Here is a 22,678-nt window from a genome sequence, read left to right on the forward strand (position 1 = left end):
GGTCTCACTCTGCGTCCCGGCGTCCAAAGTCCACCCAGCCCTGGTAGTCTCGATCTGACATGCACTCTGAGTTCATCATCTCTGTAAACAAACCATTCCTACATGAACCACGCAAGGGTTCAATAAACACATCTTAGCATCTGATTGGATCTCGTCCCGACTCATTCTCTCTCACACACACACACACAATAGACAAAATATCAGATAATAACTTTCACACCCCTATCCCCGCAGCATACCTGAAATTGCTTGCATTATTCTCTTGGTCATAGTCTCGCGTTCATCCTCAGATAGGTGTGCCCGTCTCTCCATCCTTGCAGAGTGAGTCTGAGACTCCGGCTCCTGTCTGCCAGCCAACTCTCTCACTTTCTCCCTCTTGGTGAGAAGCTGCTGTAGTACCCTAGTATCTGCAGCGGCAGAGGATTGAGGAGTGGCGGATGCACCGAATACTAGCACTGCAACCAACAGTGCAAACACCACAATGACTTTCCCTGACATGTCTGTGTACAAAGAGAAAAGAATTCTTGGTTAAAATCCAATTTAAGTTTACGAAGTGACAAAATAACTACCCAAAAACTTTACTTTACCTGTGAGGACAGGATGAGAAATGTACACAATGAAATCTGAGGAGAGTTTAGTTGCAATGTTTGAGATTCTGAGCAGATCTGCCCTTTTATACCACAAGTTTGGTGTAAGCGATAGGGCCTAAAATCAACAGTGTTCACTGATTGATTGGTAGACGGATGCATTGGGAGGAAGTGCGTAAAGGAAACGATGGATCACTACATCCACACACCTATTAATGAGCTTTTCACTTACCTGGCAATGTATTTTTTGCACTGCAATAACAATAAAACAAGTCAATGGGTTTACATAAGAAATCCAATACTCCTTTAGAGACCAATACAGAGCACCTGATGTAACGATGTAGACACTGGCTGGAAGACTTAAAGGCTGAAAACAGGGGTTCCACGTGTCCTCAAGTTATCAACTGGCACTAAACAGTTACATTTAACATTTAACGCATGTTGGAACCAGATGCAGACTAAGTCATTGTTTCGCATTTCCGTGTAGCATCTATTCAACCTAACACTGTATGGACTGTAGACAAGTTTTCCACTTTCAATTTTAAGAAAGGCAGAGCTGGTGATGTAATTTGAAAAAAAGCAAAAGTGTGTATAATGTAATGATTGGTTGGAGGTGAATATTTCCTTCCACATGTCATGTTTTTGCCTAGACCTCCCTGATGACGTACACTCTAGCCTTTTAGTAAAAATACTTCAGAGCGCTGTTTACATACTGTATAGATTTGTGGCCCAGTTATTGCATATCTAGTTTCCACTGACAATATGTGATGTATAATAGATGTAGAAAAGCAGAAACGACATGAACGCAGCCTTAAAATATTTTTCACCAAACAGTGAAAGCATCAAACAGATTTACTTTGTAGCAGTGGCCGGCTGATTATGTGCCACACTTTGATTTATACGAGTAGAAGTGACAGCAGCACAATGGATAGCAAAGAATGCACATGCATGTGCTCACCTGCAGACAGCAACTGCACATAAAATACACATGTGATGCACATGGGTTTTATCCTTTAGACTTTCTTCCAAAAGGCCTTGATACCAAAACTACTTGCTTAGATTTTGGCAACAAAACTGCTTGGTTGGATTTAGGCACCAAAACCTCTAAGTTAGGATTAGGAACCAAAACTCCTCTGCGGTGGAAATACAATCACATATCATAAGATTTTACTTTAATGCCCTAACTAGACAGGTTCAACACACCCATCATTGAAACCTGATCCATATCAAAGACTGGATGATTCAGACTTTATCAGGCAAGGCTGATCACTGGTTTTTGTTTATTTTCATCTTCACTTGAGTCCTCACAGCTATGTGTCAACTTTGAGAAGATCATTTTTTTCTTTTAAGCTGCAGGACTTGTGAGGTTGGTAAAAGGTCATGATGAGTCTTTTGCTTAAAGTATGTGTCTGTCTGTGTCAGAAAAACAACAATTTCACAATCAGTACTGGTCCTGATCATGACCCAAAAGTACGCAATAAGAGCGACATAAAAAAGGTTTGTTAAAAAGGTTTTGTCTGATATTTGGAAAAAATGCTACAAAGCACTCAAACAGGTGGACCTTTACAGAAGAAAATAATGATGCATTTTGCTGCAGTGAAAAAAAAGTATGTGGGTTAAAAACAAGTTATTTATTGAAATTGTGATGTAAACATTGTTACTTAGACCAGTGGTTCTCAAACTTTTTCACATCAAGAACCCCTAAACTGACACAAATTAGACCACGGACCCCCATTAGATAAGAGTTTGTCCCAGATTCCCTCATCTGAAACCCCCTCAAGGACCCCTGAGTCCCCCGACCCCGCTTTGAGAACCACTGACTTAGACCAAATTAATTATTGATAATAGCTGGATTAATAGCAAGTTGCTGAATTACACTGATAATTAAGATTCACATTAAAACAAAAATACCTTGAAATCCTTTGGGTTATGATACTAAATCCAAATATTAACTGTATACTACCTGCAATGAAAAACCCTTTTATCAAAGTAATGGTCTTAAATATGGACCGCTGTGGCGTGCAAAGTCACTTTCCACTGATGGGTGTGTTCCACAGCAGATTGAGATGGATTTTGTGCCAATCACTTGAGAAAGCTTTTTCTGACTGCATATTAGATAAGCGTCTTTTTAAAAAGGTGTGTCAGTGTTTTGTGTATGTGTGTGTGTGGGTTGCAGTGGGGTGGGGTGTCCCAGAGAGGAATTGTTTGCATGATGTATTATGTCAACAACATTGAACTCTTTTGTGTATTTCCCCTGCTTCGTTGGAAGTGACAGAAATATTTTTAGCTGTTCAAAAGAAAGAAAAAAGCAATTAGGAAGAACCAGTTTGTAATGGTTATAAAAACAATTAGGTTTCCATTCCATTCCTTTCAGAAAATTCTTTGACATGCATTATGCAAATCAGTGTTCACTGCCCTGCCTCGCTGTCTACCGTCACGCTGTCATCCATCATCCTTCGACTTCCATCCAGCGGAGTAGGACCAGGTGGATACGAGGAAAAGATACTAGAATGAATGGCGGTGGATGCGGGGAGGGGCCCATAAAGAATGCTTTGTGTTCAGGGTTCAGATTTTTGAGCGACGCCCCTGCATCTCAGTTAGTTTGGCTAGATTTTCGAGTTTTCAGCCTGCCATGCTGTTGTTCCTGCATTGCTCTGTGTACAATGAGCAGCTAAAAAACAAAAGTGCATTGGCTAAAATGCGAATACACTCGGACTGATGAGTTCATGGGGGTAGCCATATGAATGCATGAATGCCAACCAAAGTGGCTAAGAGTGACTGTGTTACACAAAACTAGTGAATTCAACTTGGGTGAGCAGGTGCTTTGTCAAACTGTTATCCACCATAAGCTTCTGGTCATACCTGACAGCCTGTAACAAAACCCCTGAATGTAGTGAATTTAGTGAGGTTTTGCTTTATTTCTTATCAATCCAACTTTTCATTTGTAGATTTGAAGATCGTGTTATATAAAAGTGACATTGTCTGGCTTTAAAGAAAAGAGGCTTCAGTGTAGAAATGCCGGGCTAAGCAGATGTTCAGACAGATAAGTGCGTGGCATTTAAACCTTCTGCAGTAAGTAGCTATAACTGACAATGACAAACTATTATCTTCATGCCTGTCTGCTTATCAGTTACCTCCCACCTAGTTGCCCTTCTAGATGTTCAGCCTTCTTCCACAGATCATCGCTAATGTTCACACCTATTAGTTTTTTGTTTTTTTTAAACAAAACAAAACAAAAAAACCAATCAACTGCATACCATACATTGTTGATGCATCGGACCAGACACTGTTCCCATTCTCTCAGTCCTATAAAATGCACCGTTGTCTCAGGCAGAGTCACTCCTCGTAGATTCTCCAGCTGTGCTCATCGCCTGCAGGTCAGCTCCACCTCCACGTCTCACCATGACTCTCACTCTCACCCGCCAGGGCAGCTACAGCTCCCGTAGCATCTCCAGCAGCAGCGCCATCAGCTTGAGCGGAGAGATGCAGTTTCTCGGAGCCGGCCAGACCCGCATCTCCACGGGCTCCTTTAAGACCCGTGCACCTAGCGTGTACGGGGGAGCTGGGGGTTACGGGACCCGCATCTCCCAGTCCCACTCTGTTTTCTCCTCCGGGTCACTGACCCCGTACGGCGACACGGCAGTGATCAACAACGAGAAGGTGACCATGCAGAACCTCAACGACCGCCTGGCTTCCTACCTGGAGAAGGTAAGACATGATGATGATGATGATAATGATGATGATGATGATGATGATGATGATGATGATGATTATACGAATTGCTGCACACTGTTACTTGCAACACTCCCAATTTCCTGTGATTTGATTAAAGCCTTGAAAGCACTCCCTGAATAGAGCTGTACAACCCTCTGAATCTTTGTTAGACCTATACTGTAGACAAAATGTTTGTTCTTTTAACCTGCATTAAAATTAGCTAAGTGCAAAGACATTTCTACCCTGATAAATACATTATATGATCTCTTCTAACACACTGGCCAAATCACAGGGATGCAGCCCAAAATTTTGGACCCTGCACATAGGTATTATCTATGGACCCCTCCCCACATCCATGACTATTCATTCTAGTATCTTTATACATCTTTATACAAAACATGAAGCTAATATAAGAAAGTAATATATTATTTTTCACATCAGTATTTTTAAACTAAATATGAAAATATAAATGACCTTCTTGTATAAACTTAACTTGATGAACATAACATAAAGCCACAGTAACCTTAATGGTCCACATTCACTCATGGCGCTGAGAACGAATTTCTAGGATTGGTGCAAAATGCATTTATGGGATAAAAAAGTAAATGGCACAGTAAGAAAAAAAAAAGAAATTGAGTTGTGTTATGAGCCAGCACTAAAGTGCTCTATAAATATCCACATCTGTCATGTGCACCTGTCACTGCCTGATGTCACCCTCTGGTTGTTTGTGCAGGTGCGCTCCCTGGAAGCAGCCAACAGGAAGCTTGAGCTGCAGATCAGAGAGTTCTACGAGAAGAGAGCTCCTACTGTTTCCAAGGACTTCACCAGCTACTTCGCCACCATCGCTGATCTCCGAGCTCAGGTACCGCTCAGTGTTGTAGTACTACACTGGGCAAATGAGACACACCCCTTCATATTTGATTTGAGTGAATTTTTTTATTTTATATTAATATTTATTCATAATTTATGGAAAATAATGATTTTTTTTTTTCAATAGCGTCCAAGTCATGTGACATAGGGACTTCAAACCAATGCCGAATTGTAGTACTACACTAGGCAAATGAGACACACCTCTTTATGTTTGAGTGCATATTTTATATTAATATTTATTAGTATTTTATGGGCAAAATTTTTTGCGTACATTTGTGAGATATGCAACTCACTCAAATCAAATATGAAGGGTTGTGTCTCATTTGCCTAGTGTAGTACTACAATTCGGCATTGGTTTGAAGTCCCTGCGTCACATGACTTGGAAGCTATTGAAATAAATAATGATTTTCCCATAACACTGTTTTCACAATTTGAATTTATTGATGGTCCCTAAGCTAACACCCGTTGGTTAAAAGCGAGCCATCAGAGGTGAGCTAACCGCACTTATACAACCGTCACTGGGTGAACTGACTAAAAAGCCGTCACTGGATCCTGGGTGAATGTCGAATATCCAACTTAAAACTAACTTCACCGCGTTCAAAGACCGGGCGGCTTGTTGGCATGGCATTGAGTAAATTTGTAGCCTAATTATCTTCACAGTGTTCTTATTGTAGTTGAAATCTTTATTATGTATTTTATGGGCTCTTCTTTTATGTGTAATATGTCTAAAATGGGTTGGTGATGGCGCATAGAAAAGATGCTTCCCTTTGGTGTGGGAGACCTGGTTTCGATTCCCACTGTGAGACACCAGAGCAAGACACTTAACCCCTAGTTGCTCTGACATGCAAAGCAATTGTAAGTCGCTTTGGATAAAAGCGTCAGCTAAATTAATAAATGTAAGATGTAAAGGTACAACTGCACATAAGGTCCATTGTAATAGAAAAAAGGCGGAGGGGGGTAATAATCCGAGAGAATTTTTAATTATTAATAAGTAAAAAACTTGAATATTCTCTGACATTATAGTCACACATTTATGAGAGAAACCTCACTTTGCAAGGCTGCAACATCACGCACACTATTGTGATCGTCTACAAGGCAATTTGCAGACTATTATGCATGCACTGGAAAGTTATGTTAAACTTTGCAGTCGGATTTAGTAGTGAAGAAATACTCCTGAGTTTAGCCCACAATCACTATCATGGACCTTAGAGACTTGGATTGGGCCTATTCAGAAGAAAACAGAGTGATTTTCGATTTTTTATGATGTTCGTAGTACAGGCCACAGGAGAGCACTCCCAAAGTAGCTGTATATTCCCTTCGTGTTGTATAAACTGTGGGATTGAACTCCACATAAAAACTTCATCATTTAGATTTCTTTTAAAACCCACTGTAGAAAATGCAGTTTTTGGAATACACTGTCATGTTTAGGTCCTGCGATGGACTTGCGACCTGTCCAGGGTGTACCCCGCCTTTCGCCCAATGTCAGCTGGGATTGGCTCCAGCCCCCCGCGACCCTGTAAGCGGTTGACGATGGATGGATGGATGGATGTCATGTTTAGGTGGTCTCTTCTGCATAAAAATGACGTAGGGCCTACATGTACTGATGAGTCTGTCCAATAAAACAAGTGAACATATGAATAAATAGTGACATTTTTCCACCCCCCTATTTAGATCTCGAGGAAATATGCAGAGAATCAAAGAATCATCCTGCAGATTGACAATGCTCGACTGGCTTCAGATGACTTTAAAGTAAAGTAGGTTTACTCTCCTCTGTTGCTTCATGCTAAATCCACACGCACCCTCCAACAATTTTATTTGTATAGGCCTATATGTCAACCACATTTGAAGAAAGTTTTGTAATTGTAGTCTATCATTTTTCAAAAATGTATGGAAATAATGGTTTCATTCATATGGCTGGAATAACATTTACATCCACGGGAACATCACAAGGACTAATAGTTGAATGGTCATATTTTTTCTTTCACTCCTGTAATTGAATTACAACTACACCATTCCTTGTGTAGATATGAGATGGAGATGAACATGCATTCACTGGTGGAGGCCGATGTGTCTCGTCTCAGAGGAGTCCGGGACAGCCTGACTCTTTCCATTAGTGACTTGGAGGTGCAACTAGAGGGTCTGAAAGAAGAGCTGGTGTACCTCAAGAGCTCCCATGAGGAGGTGAGAGCCGTTCAGCTCCAGAGAAATTTCTCTCTTGTCAGGTTAAAAAAAAAATTGACAGTTTTAATTTCAAGTACAATGGCGCCACCTGTTGGTGGTCTCTGCCATGACACACATCTGTAGAAGGGCAGGAAGCACACGTGAAAATATGTCTATGTTGCAGGAGATGCTTCAACTTAGGATCCAGCAGACTGGCACTGTTAATGTAGAGGTGGACAGCGCAGAGTCTGTTGATATGATAAAGGTCCTGGAGGAAATGAGAGAGCAGTATGAAGCTGTGGTGATGAAGAACAAGCTGGAGCTCGAGAAATGGTTCCAATCTAAGGTGAGACAGGAGAACAATGTGCCTGAAAATTAAAAAAATAAGAAAAAAAAATAACTATGATGAAAAGATTTACAGATGGCAATGTCAAGGGATTTATTGTATATCTGTGTGTGTGTGTGTGTGTGTGTGTGTGTGTAAAAAGGTGGATGTTCTCAAGACACAAATCACTACATGTACAACAGAGGTGAAGACGTTCCACACGCAGCTGTCAGAGCTGAAGAGGACCTATCAGAGTTTGGAGATAAGTCGACAAAGCATCATCACAGAGGTAGGCCATGGATGAAATGACAGAATGCAAAATGACACATACAATGTTGGCTTTTAATGTTGTAGGGTTAGCGGATTGTTCTTAGATTAAAGAGTTCTACTTTTTCCAAGTCTGTCTACGTAGAAACATTTGCTTGCTGTAATCATTCCTCCTGTTCATAGTGGCCATTACAAGATCCTTTCCTAATGTGCTTCCGATGTAAGTGACAAAATCCACAGTCCTCGTTCTGTGCAATGTAACAGAGAAATACAAATGGGAAGTCCAGTTGGAGTAATAGATTATGTGTTCAAATGCTTATCAGATGCACAACCGGTTGTAATACTCAGACAGTCACACAGAAGTTATCACAGTGGCAACTATTTCATCTTTCGACATGACATCTTACCAACGCCTGGTCAAAGTCTCAATAGTGAAGTATTTCTCTGATATCATTGCTAGAAATGAACACAACCCTAAAACCTTGTTTAGTGCAATAAACACTGCACTAAACCATGCTACTGCACTCCCTGATGCTACCTCCGAAATTACAGAGAAGTTCTTGAGGTTCTTTATTGATAAGGTTGATGTCATTAGATCTGGTATCTCACCTTCTGATCTTGACCCATCTGAGCTAGTCCCATACCCTGTCTCTCTAAATTGTTTTGAGCCTGCGGCCTTGTCAGAACTGATTGATATAGCCTCACTCATGAAGCCTACTTTTAGCCACTACGGACACTGTCCCCTTGTGTCTTTTGAAAGAGGTTGTAAATGTTCTTGGTTCTAGCCTTTTGTCTGTAATAAATAGGTCTCTTTTAAATGGAATTGTTCCATCCACTTTTAAACATGTTGTGATCCAGCCTCTTATTAAAAAAAAATCTTGACCCTATGGATTTTTCTAAATTATCTTTTATGTTCAAAATATTGGAGAAGGTCGTTCTTTCTCAACTCTCCTCGTTTTTAGCTGAAAACAAAGTGCCCACTGACTTTGAGTCAGGTTTCAGGGTACATCACAGCACAGAAACTGCACTGCTTAAGGTACTAAATGATTTGTTGCTGTTTGGTGATACTGGAAATTGTGCTATTTTACTCTTGCTTGACCTCAGTGCGGCTTTTGACACCGTTGATCATCCCGGATCGCCTCCAGCAAGCTTTTGGTATCCAGGGTGTCACTACAGTGGTTTCAATCTTGAGAGATAGAACCTTTTCTGTTAACATTTCCTCTTCTTCAGCAGCAATTAAATGTGGACCAATCTTTTTCTCTATTTATATGCTGCCCTTGGGCTCCATTCTCCGTAAACATGATATATTATACCACTGCTATGCTGATGATACACAGCTGTACTTACCTCTGAAGTCAGGTGATTCAATGTTCTTACAGTCCATTTCCAACTGTCTAAATGATATTAAGCGTTGGATGGCAATGAACTTTCTCCAACTAAATGAAAACAAGACAGAAGTAATATTATTTGGTTCCCCTAACTCAATTGAGGAATTATCAAAAAATCTGAGCCCCTTGTCCATTAATGCTAATTGCTAGGAATTTAGCGGTTATCTTTGATTCAGCATTAAAATTCGACAAACATATAAACTCTGTTGTTAAAGGTAGCTTTTTTCATTAAAGGACCATAGCTAAACTTAAACCTATTCTCTCTGTAAAGGACCTATAAACTGTCTTGCATGCTCTTATATCCTCTTGAATTGATTACTGCAATTCTTGTACTCTGGCATCTGTCAGTCATGTTTGTCACGCTTGCAGCTTGTTCAAAATGCAGCTGCTAGATTGTTAACTGGTACAAGGAAGAGGGACCATATTTCCCCAATATTGGCTGCACTTCACTGGTTACCAGTCAAATATAGAGTCGATTTTAAGTTGCTGTTAATTGTTTTTAAGGCGTTACATGGACTGGCTCCATCTTATATTTCAGACCTCCTAATGTTTCATCACTCGTCCAGACCCCTCAGATCATCAAACAAATCCCTCTTGGCCATCCCACAGTCTCGTATGAAAACAAAGGGTAATCGTGCCTTTTCAGTGGTGGCCCCGAGACTGTGAAATAATCTACCCCTGATTATTAGATCATCCCCCACCATCGACACTTTTAAGTCTCGACTTAAAACATATTTTTATTCTTTAGCGTTTGAGTCTGTTTAGGGGCACCTGCGCTTGTGTTTTTATTTGTCTATTTTGTATCTAACTGTGTTGTTTTTCTATCTTATTGCTGTATGTCATTAATTGTTTGGCCTGTTTTCATTTATCTGGTTTAAATTTTTATGTCTTCTACTGTATAACTTGTCCAGCAACTCTGGTTGTTTTTAAATATGCTTTATAAATAAACTTGACTTGACTTGACTTGACATGACTGGAGGTAAACAGTAGAAAAACGACGTTCATGTTTCAAAGTAGTAGCCTAACTGTAAATCTGGAAGATACACACAGGATCTGACTTACTAATACCGCTGAAGCCTCATATTAACTTTGATAAAATTTGGAATCTGCGTATGTTTGTCCAGAACGAGGACTGTGACAATTTGAAGCACACGAGGAAGGAATCTTTTGTCGGCCAATATGAACCGGAGGAATGATCACAGCAAGCGTAAACTATTTTAATGTTCATATGGGCACCTGACTATTGTTTAAAGACAGAGAGAGAGAAATTGTGAACCTATCCTTTAAATTAGTGTTGTTCAGATACATCATGAAACTGTAACTTCGTAATTTCTCAACAGGGAGACAAAAGGGCAGCCCTTTGCCCTGGTAACTCTCACAGCTTTTCTAACATTATTCCTGTCTGTCCTGCAGATTCAGTGCATGCAGCAGAATATGGAGGAAGTGAAGAGTCGATACAGTAGTCAGCTCAGCCAGCTGCAGATGACCATCAACATGCTGGAGGTCGAGCTGCAGCAGCTGAAAGTCTCCCTCGAGCAGCAGCAAACTGATTACAACCTGCTGCTGGACATCAAGATGAGGCTGGAACTGGAGATCGCTGAGTACAGGAGGCTGCTGGACGGAGAGCTGCACGAGACCAGGCATTACGAACAAAAAAAGTGAACTATTAATCATTACATTTCTTTACATCTTTAAAGTGAAAGTAGCAGGCCAACAGCTAAAGGAATACAATGTGTTTTAAAATAATGTTCCCTCTCTCCATAGGGCTGTGGTCATCAGCAAGGTCGTGGAAGTGGAAGGTAGGAATCCCCGTAATTCACTAAAAAGACCTTCTGACCTTGTGACAATATTATTGAATCATTGCAATGTAGTCACATGATCCATTATGTTTGTTCTCCACCTCTGTAGAGCATAAGCCCCACATCGAGAGGAGAGTGAAGACCATCGTGGAGGAGATCGTTGATGGAAGGGTGGTGTCCTCCAGTGTTGACACCCAAGTGGAGGACATTCAGTAACACCTCTGCTCACCTCTGCTGCCACTAAACCTATTTTTTTCCATGTTGATTTGGCCCCTAAATGTTATCAGTTGACTCATAATATTGGCTTTAAGAATAATTAGTCAGCTGTTAACTTGTCAATTCAACCAAACAAATCCCTTTATCTAGCTTTTTAAGGAGGTTACTTTGGCAGGTTCTTTTTTTTCTTTGAATTATATTTATATAGCAGGGTTGCAGCAAGTGATAATCTTTCCATGGCAGATGCTTGTTCAGATAAGTACGATACCAAAATATGATTAAAATCCAGAAAGCAAAGATAAGGATGTGTATTCTTAAATCAAAAATGTGTATTACAATTCAGAAAGGTGGGTTATAGTTTGTATTTGGATGTTTCATTAACAAATGTTAATCATAGCAAAACTTATAACAAAGGAACTGCAAAAGGGAAAGGAAAGAAAATGATTCAAACTTAGTAATGTTTTTGTTGTATGAGCCCAGATTGGTGTCTCCTGTAGTTTTCCTTTGCAGATACTCTTGTGAAAATCATTACAAGAAACTAAAGTAAAGCAAAATGTGCCATTCATTTTTCTTGTATTATTTAGGGTGTAATGTCACTCATGGCCACTAGGTGTCACTTTGTCCTCTTTAAAAGTGAAGTCCTGGCACAACTTTACTGGATTGCATAACCTTATTTTGCTTAATTGAAAACAGATTGTTGCTGCACAAGATATGTTTAGAAGTTATAGTTATTTTAACTGGATAATAAACAATGGTCAGCAAAAAGCACAAAATCAAGGCAAAATGTTTATGCCATGTTGTACACTAGAACTATGTATAGTGTGTCATATGTCTCAAGTATAGATTTATTTGAGTGAGGTTTTTGGTCTCCCTTGAGTCATCAAAGCCTTCTTCATTTGGGTGGAGCTGAATCAAGTGGAGACTTGAGATGTCCATTCATCCAAACATTAGTGATTCATTGACTTTACGGCTTAATCTGTCAGTCAAAATGAGTCAAGAAGACTCCCTTTCTTTCAGTGCTTTTGTGCTATACTCTATTAACACATTGTTGCTATTTATCATCAGTTTTTCAGCAGCTAGACAGGACAAAATCACTTACAAAAAACACATGGTGCACCGCTGTTGGAACCTGACCCCTAACACATACATACAGAAAGTCCCATTTAAAACTGGTGGGCAAATTCCCTGCGAATGTGCTTTCTTTGCTTTTGCACTTCTGATTAAGGTCGTGTTAGTTAATGGCTTTGTGCATCACATGAGGAAATGTAGGTTTTCCCATCAGCTGACTACAATAATCTCTATTAGTACCAAAACCTAAACAATTAAGTGCTTAATTGTGTGCTTCATTCAGTTCAGTTCAGTTAACTCCCACTATCTAGAAGACAATAAAGCTGTTGATTTAATATATCAGTTACTTTTATATCTTGCTAATGGCCGTGAATCTTGAGTCCAAAGTTCTCTTTTGTAAATTTCCAGACCTCTCACCGCATCTGAACATCCGAGGTGTTGCATTAATCATTCCTGAAAAGGGTGCGGCCACTACCTGCAAGGCATACCAAGATTCAGCTGAAACCAGTCTGGGCCTGAAATAGGATGATGAGTCTTGTCAAAAAACACCTGATGCTGCCCTCATTTCCCCTACTACATGAGGCAGAAAGTGACATATTGTTTCATGTAGGCTTATACATGAGAATTACACACCCAGGTAAAAGCCCTTAGGCTGCAGCGCATTTCATACATACTGTTCCTGATTTTAGCACAAGCTGCAGTTATTTGTGTCAGGGATGCACTTCGTACTCAGACTTGAATGAGCTTTTTGCATTCTGAGAAGTAATTCCCATTTACATGAAAAGTGGATGGGGTGTGTGACGCAGTAAATGTGTCAAAAAGACTTATTTATGATTTTTGGCAAAAGCTCTGCAAGCTGAACTGCGAGTATAACCCCCACACATGCCATGTGCATAGCAGATTGTCGTCCACTAAATGCAGGACGTAAGTCTTTAGTGAGCTTTGAATATATTTTAATCATATCATCTGAAAATCTGAAAATTTCTTTTAGTGAATCAAGCAAACACCAGATTCGAGGAGTATCTTAATTAAAAGCATGCTTCTTTCATACTCCACAATGAGAACCACAGTCACACCTTGGCCTACCACATACCATCACCATTAATCACATCTCATCTAAACCACAAGTTCTTTTTTTATGTGAGCAGAAGAGTGTGCAGTGTTTGTTTGATGCAGATCATTGCATGAAAACTAAATACCTTCATTCTGTTTTCAAATGATTTAAATCCATCTATGAAGTTTAGGTTGATAACACTAAGGAAGCATATTGACAAAGAGATGTGACCTGTAACAGAACAATGTGACACAGTTAAAAGTGGACACACTTGACAGTTTTGTGTTTCACAAGTGAGTAAGAGCCATAATAATTATACATATATTATATTATATATTATTACATCAAGTAAATTAGAACAGGGAAAGTCATATGATCACCAAAAGTCCTTGAATGTTTGTAGCAAATTCCACAGCAATCTTTCCTATATTTGTCAAGATATTTCACTCTGAACCACAAATATCAACATCAGGGTGACAATGGAGGGAAAAATCCAGGTATCCAAGTCATTATCATCCTCCTGGGACCATGAATGTCTTTAAAAATGGCATGGCAATCCATCTGTTAGTTGTTGAGGTATTTCAGTCTGGACAGACAGATTGACAAAAAAGACTGGTGTATTTCAGGACCTGTAATGCCAACGCTCTCAGAAAAAGTGACAAAACGTAGTTATTTGACGCTAAAGGTACCCTTCAGCGTCTCCATGAGACGCTCTGGGGCGTCCTGTACAGACCGGAAGTGCTAGTTAGCTAGGGGTAGCTAGGTGTAGATAAAGGTGTTGACAGCCCCCCGAAGCCCCTACCCTTACCTACCATAACCATCAGAAATGTTAGTACCTAAACCTAACTCACTGACTTTATATATGTCGACGGGCTAACCCAACAGCTGCTAACAGGTAGGGTTAGCCTCCCTTGTGGCAACGTAGCAAAGACGCAGAAGGCTACCTTTAGCGTAAAATCCTTACGCTTTGTCACGATGTCTGAAAGCGTCAGTTATGACACATTGAGATGAGAATGCGTTGAATGACCAGACTTAGGTCAGTGAAAATTGGTTAAGGTGAATTTTTAATAACTGTTTTTCCTAATTTCAGAAAAGGAAAGCTTTTGAAAATTAGGAAAAATTCAAATTTTGCAACTCAACCTTATCTTCCTGCGTTCTCTAACTTTACCTTCTTTAATGTGCAGTGCAGCATGAGGGCTGGTGCTATTGTTGCCTACCGAAAAATGACTCGTTCAAGCTTTACATCATTTCTATTACACTGATTGCTATTAAAATGTATTTTTTAAATAAACATTAGCTGCAAGTTTTGTGATGTGTCAACATGAGTTCTGTATTATATTCCATAAAAGGTGAGCTATTCTTACAACTATTATAGAGAAAACATGAGTTTTATTGAGTCTTATGGGACTCACTGTTCACAGTGAAACATGTTTTTCAGTGCCTTAAATCTCTCAAACATTAACAGGTCATTGATTATTGTTCTTCTAACTCTGACACTAACATACAGTAAACTCTCCACAACATTGTGTTTTTAAACTGCCCCACCTGTGCCACACCCTCATGTTATTCTATCACAAGGATGTCTGATTGCACAAATACAACACAGTGCATAGACTCTCTTGTGTTCAGCTGTAGTATGTGAACGCACATTTACACCAACACTTGGATCTGCTGGTAGTGCAAAGGACATATAGTTAGGATGTAAGATTGGAAGCTTAATGTTTGAAAGGTTACAAATGTACATTTGCTTAGCTGTAAATTTCAGCAAATGTTTTGTTGCTACAGAATACTTGCAGGTGTGTAAGAACTGTATGGGTAAGAAGAATTTCTAATGTTGCACTTGACGTTTTGTTGACCTGAGATGCCTCAGTGGTCTTCAGATTAGTTATTTTTTATGTTAGGAGGAACAGAACTGGAGCTAGAGATATGATAGACCTTGGAAAATTTCCAGGCTCAGACAATACTGAACTGAGACACACTTTGACACTGACTTACAGTTACCCATAATTGTTTTCCTTTCTCCCTCCAAGATAGTATAAGACCAGGTGTTATCGTTTGTGACTATACATTTTTGATATGTTTGTGCCCACGCGTTCATGCTGCACCAAGATCTTCTATGTCAACAGATTTGTGTTGTAATGAAAAAACTTATATATTTGTAAGTAAGAACAACTGAGGCACAATGAGTTTATTCTTTCATTCATCAAAGTGAAGATCAACCAGAAGCTTTCTACAACAGCAGGTAAAATTGGGAATCACTCTTAAAAGAAAGACTTTGGGCATCTCACAATGGAGCAGTGAAACCCTTAAAGTGCAACTAAGCTGTACAGAGCTATACGTTACAGTGTGTACACACAAGAATTTGGCATGTCGGTGTGAAAATGCTATCTCCAGAGCGACAAAACTATCTTCACTTTGTATATTACAGGGGTTTCAAACTAATCAGTATCTGGGACATTATTTATAGCCCTTTTAGCACATGCATGAGATGAGTTTGCAACCTCAAAATAAAAAGCAGCAGTGAAGAGAAACATCTGGGTTGTATTAATCTAAGCTCTGTGTATGCACAGTCTGTAATGGTCTTTTTTAGTTCAAGGTAAAACAGCTCTTTGTTAGATTTAACCACAAGCATTATTCTTACAATATGAATCCAAAACTGTAAAAGTTTAAAAGCCTGAGTTTCCTTCATTAAATCAACCTTTCCACATGCTTGATGTGAGCAGAATCCTCTGGAGTACTGTAAAAAAAATTGTGGAGAAATGGAACAAACAAGCAAGAGCTTGTTCCTGTTTGGGCATGATGCCCATGCCAACATGCAATGCCAAGATAAATAAATAACATGCAGACACATTTGTGGTGAGCTTTCCTGCAGTGCTGAGCCCAGTCTTGAATAAGATCGGGTATCTACTGACATCACGAGCGTCTATAAAAATCGCTTCTGACTGGCGACCCTGCAGGCTGTTAATAAGCAAATCAAAAGAGAATGTATTAAACTCTAAAGTTTATGATGTGAAACTATGGAAAACAAAAGAGCTGATACTTAAAAGATAATTTTCATGCAAGATAACATGATGACAAAAGCCTAAGAGGTGTGTGCTGGCTGAAAGTCAAGTAAAAAAAAAAAACTGATCCATTTTTTCAGTATTTACAGTTCTTGTTGACTTGGCAACCTAACAGGTTTGGCAAGCACAGTATTGCAGTCTTGCTCAAGAATTATGGCACAAATTCAATAAAGACACATCATAGATTAGACTGGGTAACTAACCTGAAGCGGGGGTGGCTGCTGACAATTCACAGCATACTTGGTAGAAACAAAAGATGGACGCCCTGTCTTCATGCACATTAACATGGAGCATGGGTAGAAAGGATGAATAATGAAACCATAATGTTTTGTATGAGGTTTGCAGGTAATTGTGAGGTTTCCTTTTGCAAACATAAGAGGATTAAGTTTAATCCTACTTTCTTTTTCTGATCGTTACACAAAATGAACTTGAAGAGTATGTGTGATGGGTGGGGCAGAGAAACCATTTTAAGTAATGCTCCTCCCTTCAGTCCCGCATGCCCACACCCACACCAGAGGCAGCCTTGTGCAGGATAAAAAGGAAACGGAGGCAAAGCTCTGCATCTGTCCATCTCATTCTCTTCAAGACAGGCAGACCTCCTGAGCAGTTTTCGCAATGTCTCTGAGATCAAGCAGTGCATATTCTTATAAAAGTATCGGAGGTGGAGGCTTTGGTGGAGGCACAAGTGGAGGCTTTGGTGGAAGCTCAAGTGGAGGCTTTGGTGGAGGCATGGTGAGGAGGTCATATGCTTCAAGTGTGCATGGTGGCGCAGGTGGCCAAGGAGCAAGAATCTCCATATCCTCCGGCGGTGGAGGCGGCTATGGCAGTGGAGGCGGCTATGGCAGTGGAGGTGGCTATGGCGGCTACAGCGGTGGAGGTGGTGGAGGTGGTTTCAGCATGGGAGGTGGTGGAGGCTACGTTGGAGATGGTGGTGCTGATGTTGGGGCCAATGAGAAGGCCACCATGCAGAACCTGAACGACCGTCTGGCCTCCTACCTGGAGAAGGTGCGCACCCTGGAGAAGGCAAACACTGAGCTGGAGCTCAAGATCCGGCAGTTTTTGGAAAGTAAGACCTCCCCCACTGCCCGGGACTACTCAGCTTTTGAGGCCACCATTGCTGACCTGCAGGGAAAGGTATGTTCTGATTCCTAAATGAGATGCTTAAAAATGTCACAATGTAATTTAAGTACTTTAAGGAACTTTAACTTACCCCAAGTTGGATTGCAAATGCATGATTTTGTTTATACCATTAATGTCCTCATGTTACATGCAATGTTGATGACAACCTACTTGCATAATTTGTTTGCAGTTTGAGACAGTTTGATGAAAAACTTAATTATAATTATGTAAAATGAAACATTGCTTCATCACACAGATCCAGAATGCCACCTGTATAAATGGAGGCATCTATCTGTCCATTGACAATGCTAAACTGGCCGCAGACGACTTCAAGAACAAGTATGTTTCAGGATGAGAGACAGAAGTGTTCAACACATAGTGAATACTCTGAAGCAATACATAGAAGGTGTACTGTATGTACTGATGTTAAAGTGCAAATGTCTGATCTCTTGCTGCCCCACAGATATGAGAATGAGCTCGCCATGCGTCAGTCAGTGGAGGCAGATATCGCCGGTCTAAAGAGACTGTTGGATGAGCTGACGCTGGCCAGATCAGACCTGGAGATGCAAATAGAAGGCCTGAGGGAGGAGCTGATCTACCTCAAAAAGAACCACGAGGAGGTGAGTATCTTTACAGTCATCTGAGTGGATTTGCACTGCAATTCATTTGCTGTCTCAAAACATAGAATAAAATGTACTCAAACAACTCATCTCTTACCAAACAACTCTTATTCATCAGGAATTGGCAGCCATGAGGAACCAGATGAGTGGACAGATCAACGTGGAAGTGGACGCCAAACCGCAGGTAGACCTGTCCAGCATTATGGCTGAGATCCGTGAGGGGTACGAGAGCGTGGCCGCCAAGAACCAGAAAGAACTTCAAGCCTGGTTCCAATCAAAGGTAAGACTGGACCAAAGCCATGGTGGTGACATTTATTGAAGTAATTTCTCCTCCCCTACTAGACTGTTGTACGAACATAAGTTTTTACATTTCCACTGATGTTCTCCCCTCTGTATTGCAGTCAGAGGAATTGAACAAGGAGGTGGCGGTCAGCACAGAAGTTCTCCAGTCGTCAAAGTCAGAAATCTCTGAACTCCGTCGAACACTACAGGGCCTGCAGATTGAGTTACAGTCACAACTTAGCATGGTAAGTGATAATGATCCGGGACAAATCTTTATTCCTCTTTACAGTTACATTCTCTACCTATCCCATCCTCAGCAAGATGGATTTTCATGAATGTTTCATTGTATTCATTCTTTCTTTTCTCTGTCCCTCGTCTCTTCACCTTCCTCCTCCAGAAATCCTCCCTGGAAGGCACTTTAGCTGACACAGAAAGGCAGTATTCCATGCAGCTCCAAAGCCTCCAGATGCAGGTCACCAGCCTAGAGGAACAACTGACAAATCTGCGTGGTGACATGGAGCGCCAGAGCCAAGACTATAACATGCTGCTTGACATCAAGGCACGGCTGGAGATGGAGATTGCAGAATACAAGAGGCTGATGGACGGAGAGGGCAGGTAAAAAACAGTTCTCTCCTTTCATCGTAAACCAATAACTAAGTCTTTAAATTGAAGCATTAAACATATTATTAACGCTTGCACTGTAATTCTTTCACTCCACAGTTTCAGCAGTTCAGGTGGCAGTTCCGGTGGCAGTTCAAAGAAAACCACTTCCAGGGTGATAGTGGTCACAGAGGAACTGAAGGACGGCAAGCTGGTGTCCTCCTCTACAACCACCAAATAATCTGTCTCACGCAGCAAACCCAACACAAAGGGGCAACTCCTGAGGACCACAACCACAACTTGTTAACCTAATACTACCTTCACATACACATGTGAATGCAATAAATGGCTGCCAGTTTGCTGACTACCATGTTGTCGTTTTTTGTTTGACTTATTTGTGTCTTAATTCCAAACAATGTCATTATAGTGGGATTGTTATGGCATGAACCAAAGGTCTGTGACAGATATGTGTGAAAAACATGCTCAGAATAGCTTGAGGCTGGCACAGGGTCAGCCACATTATGTCCTGCATTTTAAAAGATAGAGAAATTGAGGCAGTGAATATATTGTGGGGTTGCTAATATGCATCCTGAGGCTAGTTGGGAACATCTAAGCAAATAGAGTAATAAAGCTCTCCCTGCTCCTCAACAATTTCCCCTGAGATTCCAGTGAGTTCAGGAAGCCCCAGAGGCAACACAGGCTTGATCAGCAGTATAACACTACAGTCGTACAGCTCTGAAGCAGAGTGTATGTTCACAAACACCATGCATGCTTAGCATTTTTCACCAATAATTCACAACTATACAATGTACCAATGTAGCCTTAACGTCTCATAACTAGTCTCTGGTTGTTAGACTGGACTGGCAACTTGTCAAGGAAGGGGGGAGTTTGCTTTACTTTCCCCCACTGCATGCCGGGATAGGCCCCAGTCCCTCATAACGCTGATTAAATCTGCACAAAACAACATTAGGCCACTGGGGGGCAGAGTACGTGTGTATTTTAAGTACTGATACCAGAGAGCACTCTTTTTTTCCTAGTGCTTTGGCTTTCCTAGGCTCTATGAAAACCAATATTAAATATCAAAATGAATCACTTTGATGAGTCCAGTCAAAAGTTGCACAGATATATCTTTTATGGAAAAATGATAACATTTTCACTTCATGTGTCGCAGGAACACACTCAGTCCTAAAACAATATACCACGATCAGCCATAACATTTTGACCACCTGCCTAATATTGTGTAGGTCCCCCTTTTGCTGCCAAAGCAGTTCTGATCCGTCAATGCATGGACTCCATTAGACCTCTGAAGGTGTGCTGTGGTATCTGGCACAAAGACGTTAGCAGCAGATCCTTTAAGTCCTGTAAGTTGCAAGGTGGGGCCTCCATGGATTGGACATATTTGTCCAGCACATCCCACAGATGCTTGATTGGACTGAGATCTCATTTGGAGGCCAAGTCAACACCTTGAACTTGCTGTTGTACTCCTGAAACCATTCCTGAACCATTTTTGTTTTGTGGCAGGGTGCATTACACAAAGCATCACACTGCCTTCGCTGGCTCGGATTCTTCCCATAGTGCATCATGGTGCCATGTGTGCCCCACATGCACCCAGCCATCCACGTGATGTAACAGAAAACTTGATTCCTCAGACCAGGCCACTTTCTTCTATTACTCCGTCGTCCAGTTCTGATGCTCACATGACCATAGTAGGTGCTTTAGCAGTGGACAGGGGTCAGCATGGGCACCCTAACTGGTCTGGGGCTACGCAGCCCCATACACAACAAACTGCGATGCTCTGTGTGTTCTGACACCTTTCTGTCAGAACCAGCATTAACTTTTTCAGCAATTTGAACTTCAGTGGCTAGTCTGCTGGATCGGTCCACACAGGCCAGCCTTTGTTTCCAACATGCATTAATGATATGTATATGGCCAACATTACAGTGCCATTAGAGCCATATGGCCACTTTAGTACTGTAAGTCCACTATTAATTGGCCTTTTGGTGTTGTTTGGTCTCCACCAACCCTGAAAGAATGTTTGGGTCTTGAATGCTAGACGTTCTTAACCAGCTAGTTTGTACGTGTATTGTTACTTTCTTCTAACTCTGTCTGCCATTTGGTGCTGTAGAACAAAAACAATTAGATAAAAAGGCTAATGAGTACAACACTTAGTTTGGGGGAAAAAGACTTTTGCATACCTAATATTAGGTAGGCCTATTTTTAATATTCAGTAACTACACTGTTAAAGGCTGTAGTTTCTCCAAAATCACCTCACATGTCAGTGATCTCCTGCTTATGATACCGCAACACTTAGTTTGTAGAAATGCAGTTTTGCATAATTTTGTGCGACCTCTGACACATATAGCGATTGTAAGTCGCTTTGGATAAAAGTGTCAGCTAAATGAATAAATGTCATGTTATAAGCAGTAGTGTCTCCAAAATCACTTCAATCATCGGTGGTCTTCTATTGATGCTACTTCTTCACTGTTATACAGATACCCAGCCAGACATTTTACTTTCCTAGAACATTTTGATAACGTTCCTGCTGGTGTCAAAGACGTTGCCTTGTTGTTGTTGTTCCCAGATTGTTCCCAAACGGACACGATGTGAAATTCTTTAAAGTGTTGGGGGACCTTATTTTGCAGACCTTCAGGGGAAATTGTCTGTCTGCCTGATTGGTGGCACCTGTTCTCCATTGATGATTGGGGTGATTTTGGAGACACTACAGCTTATTACGGTAAATTTATTGAAAAGAAGAAATTCTCCAAAATTATGCAAAACTATTTCTACAAGTGTTGAAGTATCACAAGCAGGACATCAGTGATTTGTGGGGTGATTTTTGAGACACTAAAACTCTTAAAAGTGAAGTTATTGAAGAGAAATTTTTTCCAAAATTATGCGCAACAATATTTCTACAAACTAAGTGTTATAGTATCATCAACATGAGATCACTGATACTTGGGGTGATTTTTTAGACACTACAGCCTTTATTGAATATTAAACATAGGCCTACCTAATATTAGGTATGCAAAAGTATTTTCCCCCTAAACTAAGTGTTGTATTAGCATATATCATTAATGTGTAAGGTGATTTTGGGAGCACTACATTGTATAAGTGTGAAGTTATGTGTGTTGTCGGTGTTGCACTTTGTAGACGGTTCCTCCGCACTCTGACAGCCTGCTGCACGTAGAGACCAATGTTATTTGTGCCGCTCCTAGGAAGACTTGTGAAAATGTACTTGAAGCTTGTTGTGTACTTAACTACGATAACAAAGAGGCATCGTTTGTGTTTTAAACACATTTTGCTTACGAGTTATTGATCCCTGAAGCTCGAATCTGTGAAGGCTATTTCCAAATTTATCATTATCTAGTAATTACGAGATCCGGATCACAAGAGTGATAGTCCATTTCGGAACAAATGACACAGCTCTTCGGCAGTCTGAGCTGACAAAATCAGATTTTAACCGTCTTTTTAACTTTTTAAAGCAGTGTGGAAAGTCCGTTTTTATCTCTGGTCCCATTCCCACAGTTGGTCGCGGTGCTGGCCGCTT

The 22,678-nt window shown here is 40.6% G+C and overlaps 3 protein-coding genes across 3 annotated transcripts; 2 read left to right on the forward strand and 1 right to left on the reverse strand.

Annotated features, from left to right (window-relative positions):
- Positions 1–4: 4 nt before the first annotated feature.
- On the reverse strand, positions 5–4,261 carry LOC123969488 (gastrin/cholecystokinin-like peptide). The gene is made up of 3 exons (XM_046046943.1): positions 3,845–4,261; positions 240–500; positions 5–81 (listed from the first exon to the last, which is right to left on the reverse strand). Exons 1-3 carry the CDS (start codon positions 3,849–3,851, stop codon positions 5–7), a joined length of 345 nt encoding a protein of 114 aa, XP_045902899.1. The 5' UTR covers positions 3,852–4,261.
- krt99 (keratin 99) lies at positions 3,881–11,891 on the forward strand. Its single transcript, XM_046046941.1, has 9 exons — positions 3,881–4,295; positions 5,035–5,163; positions 6,843–6,925; positions 7,196–7,352; positions 7,516–7,677; positions 7,820–7,945; positions 10,725–10,969; positions 11,076–11,110; positions 11,220–11,891. Exons 1-9 carry the CDS (start codon positions 3,990–3,992, stop codon positions 11,324–11,326), a joined length of 1,350 nt encoding a protein of 449 aa, XP_045902897.1. The 5' UTR covers positions 3,881–3,989; the 3' UTR covers positions 11,327–11,891.
- A 5,184-nt stretch (positions 11,892–17,075) lies between these two features.
- krt15 (keratin 15) lies at positions 17,076–19,489 on the forward strand. The gene is made up of 7 exons (XM_046046940.1): positions 17,076–17,644; positions 17,886–17,968; positions 18,093–18,249; positions 18,368–18,529; positions 18,651–18,776; positions 18,929–19,146; positions 19,252–19,489. Exons 1-7 carry the CDS (start codon positions 17,126–17,128, stop codon positions 19,370–19,372), a joined length of 1,386 nt encoding a protein of 461 aa, XP_045902896.1. The 5' UTR covers positions 17,076–17,125; the 3' UTR covers positions 19,373–19,489.
- Positions 19,490–22,678: the final 3,189 nt, after the last annotated feature.

This window comes from Micropterus dolomieu, linkage group LG04, assembly GCF_021292245.1.
Source record: "Micropterus dolomieu isolate WLL.071019.BEF.003 ecotype Adirondacks linkage group LG04, ASM2129224v1, whole genome shotgun sequence".
NCBI lineage: Eukaryota > Metazoa > Chordata > Actinopteri > Centrarchiformes > Centrarchidae > Micropterus > Micropterus dolomieu.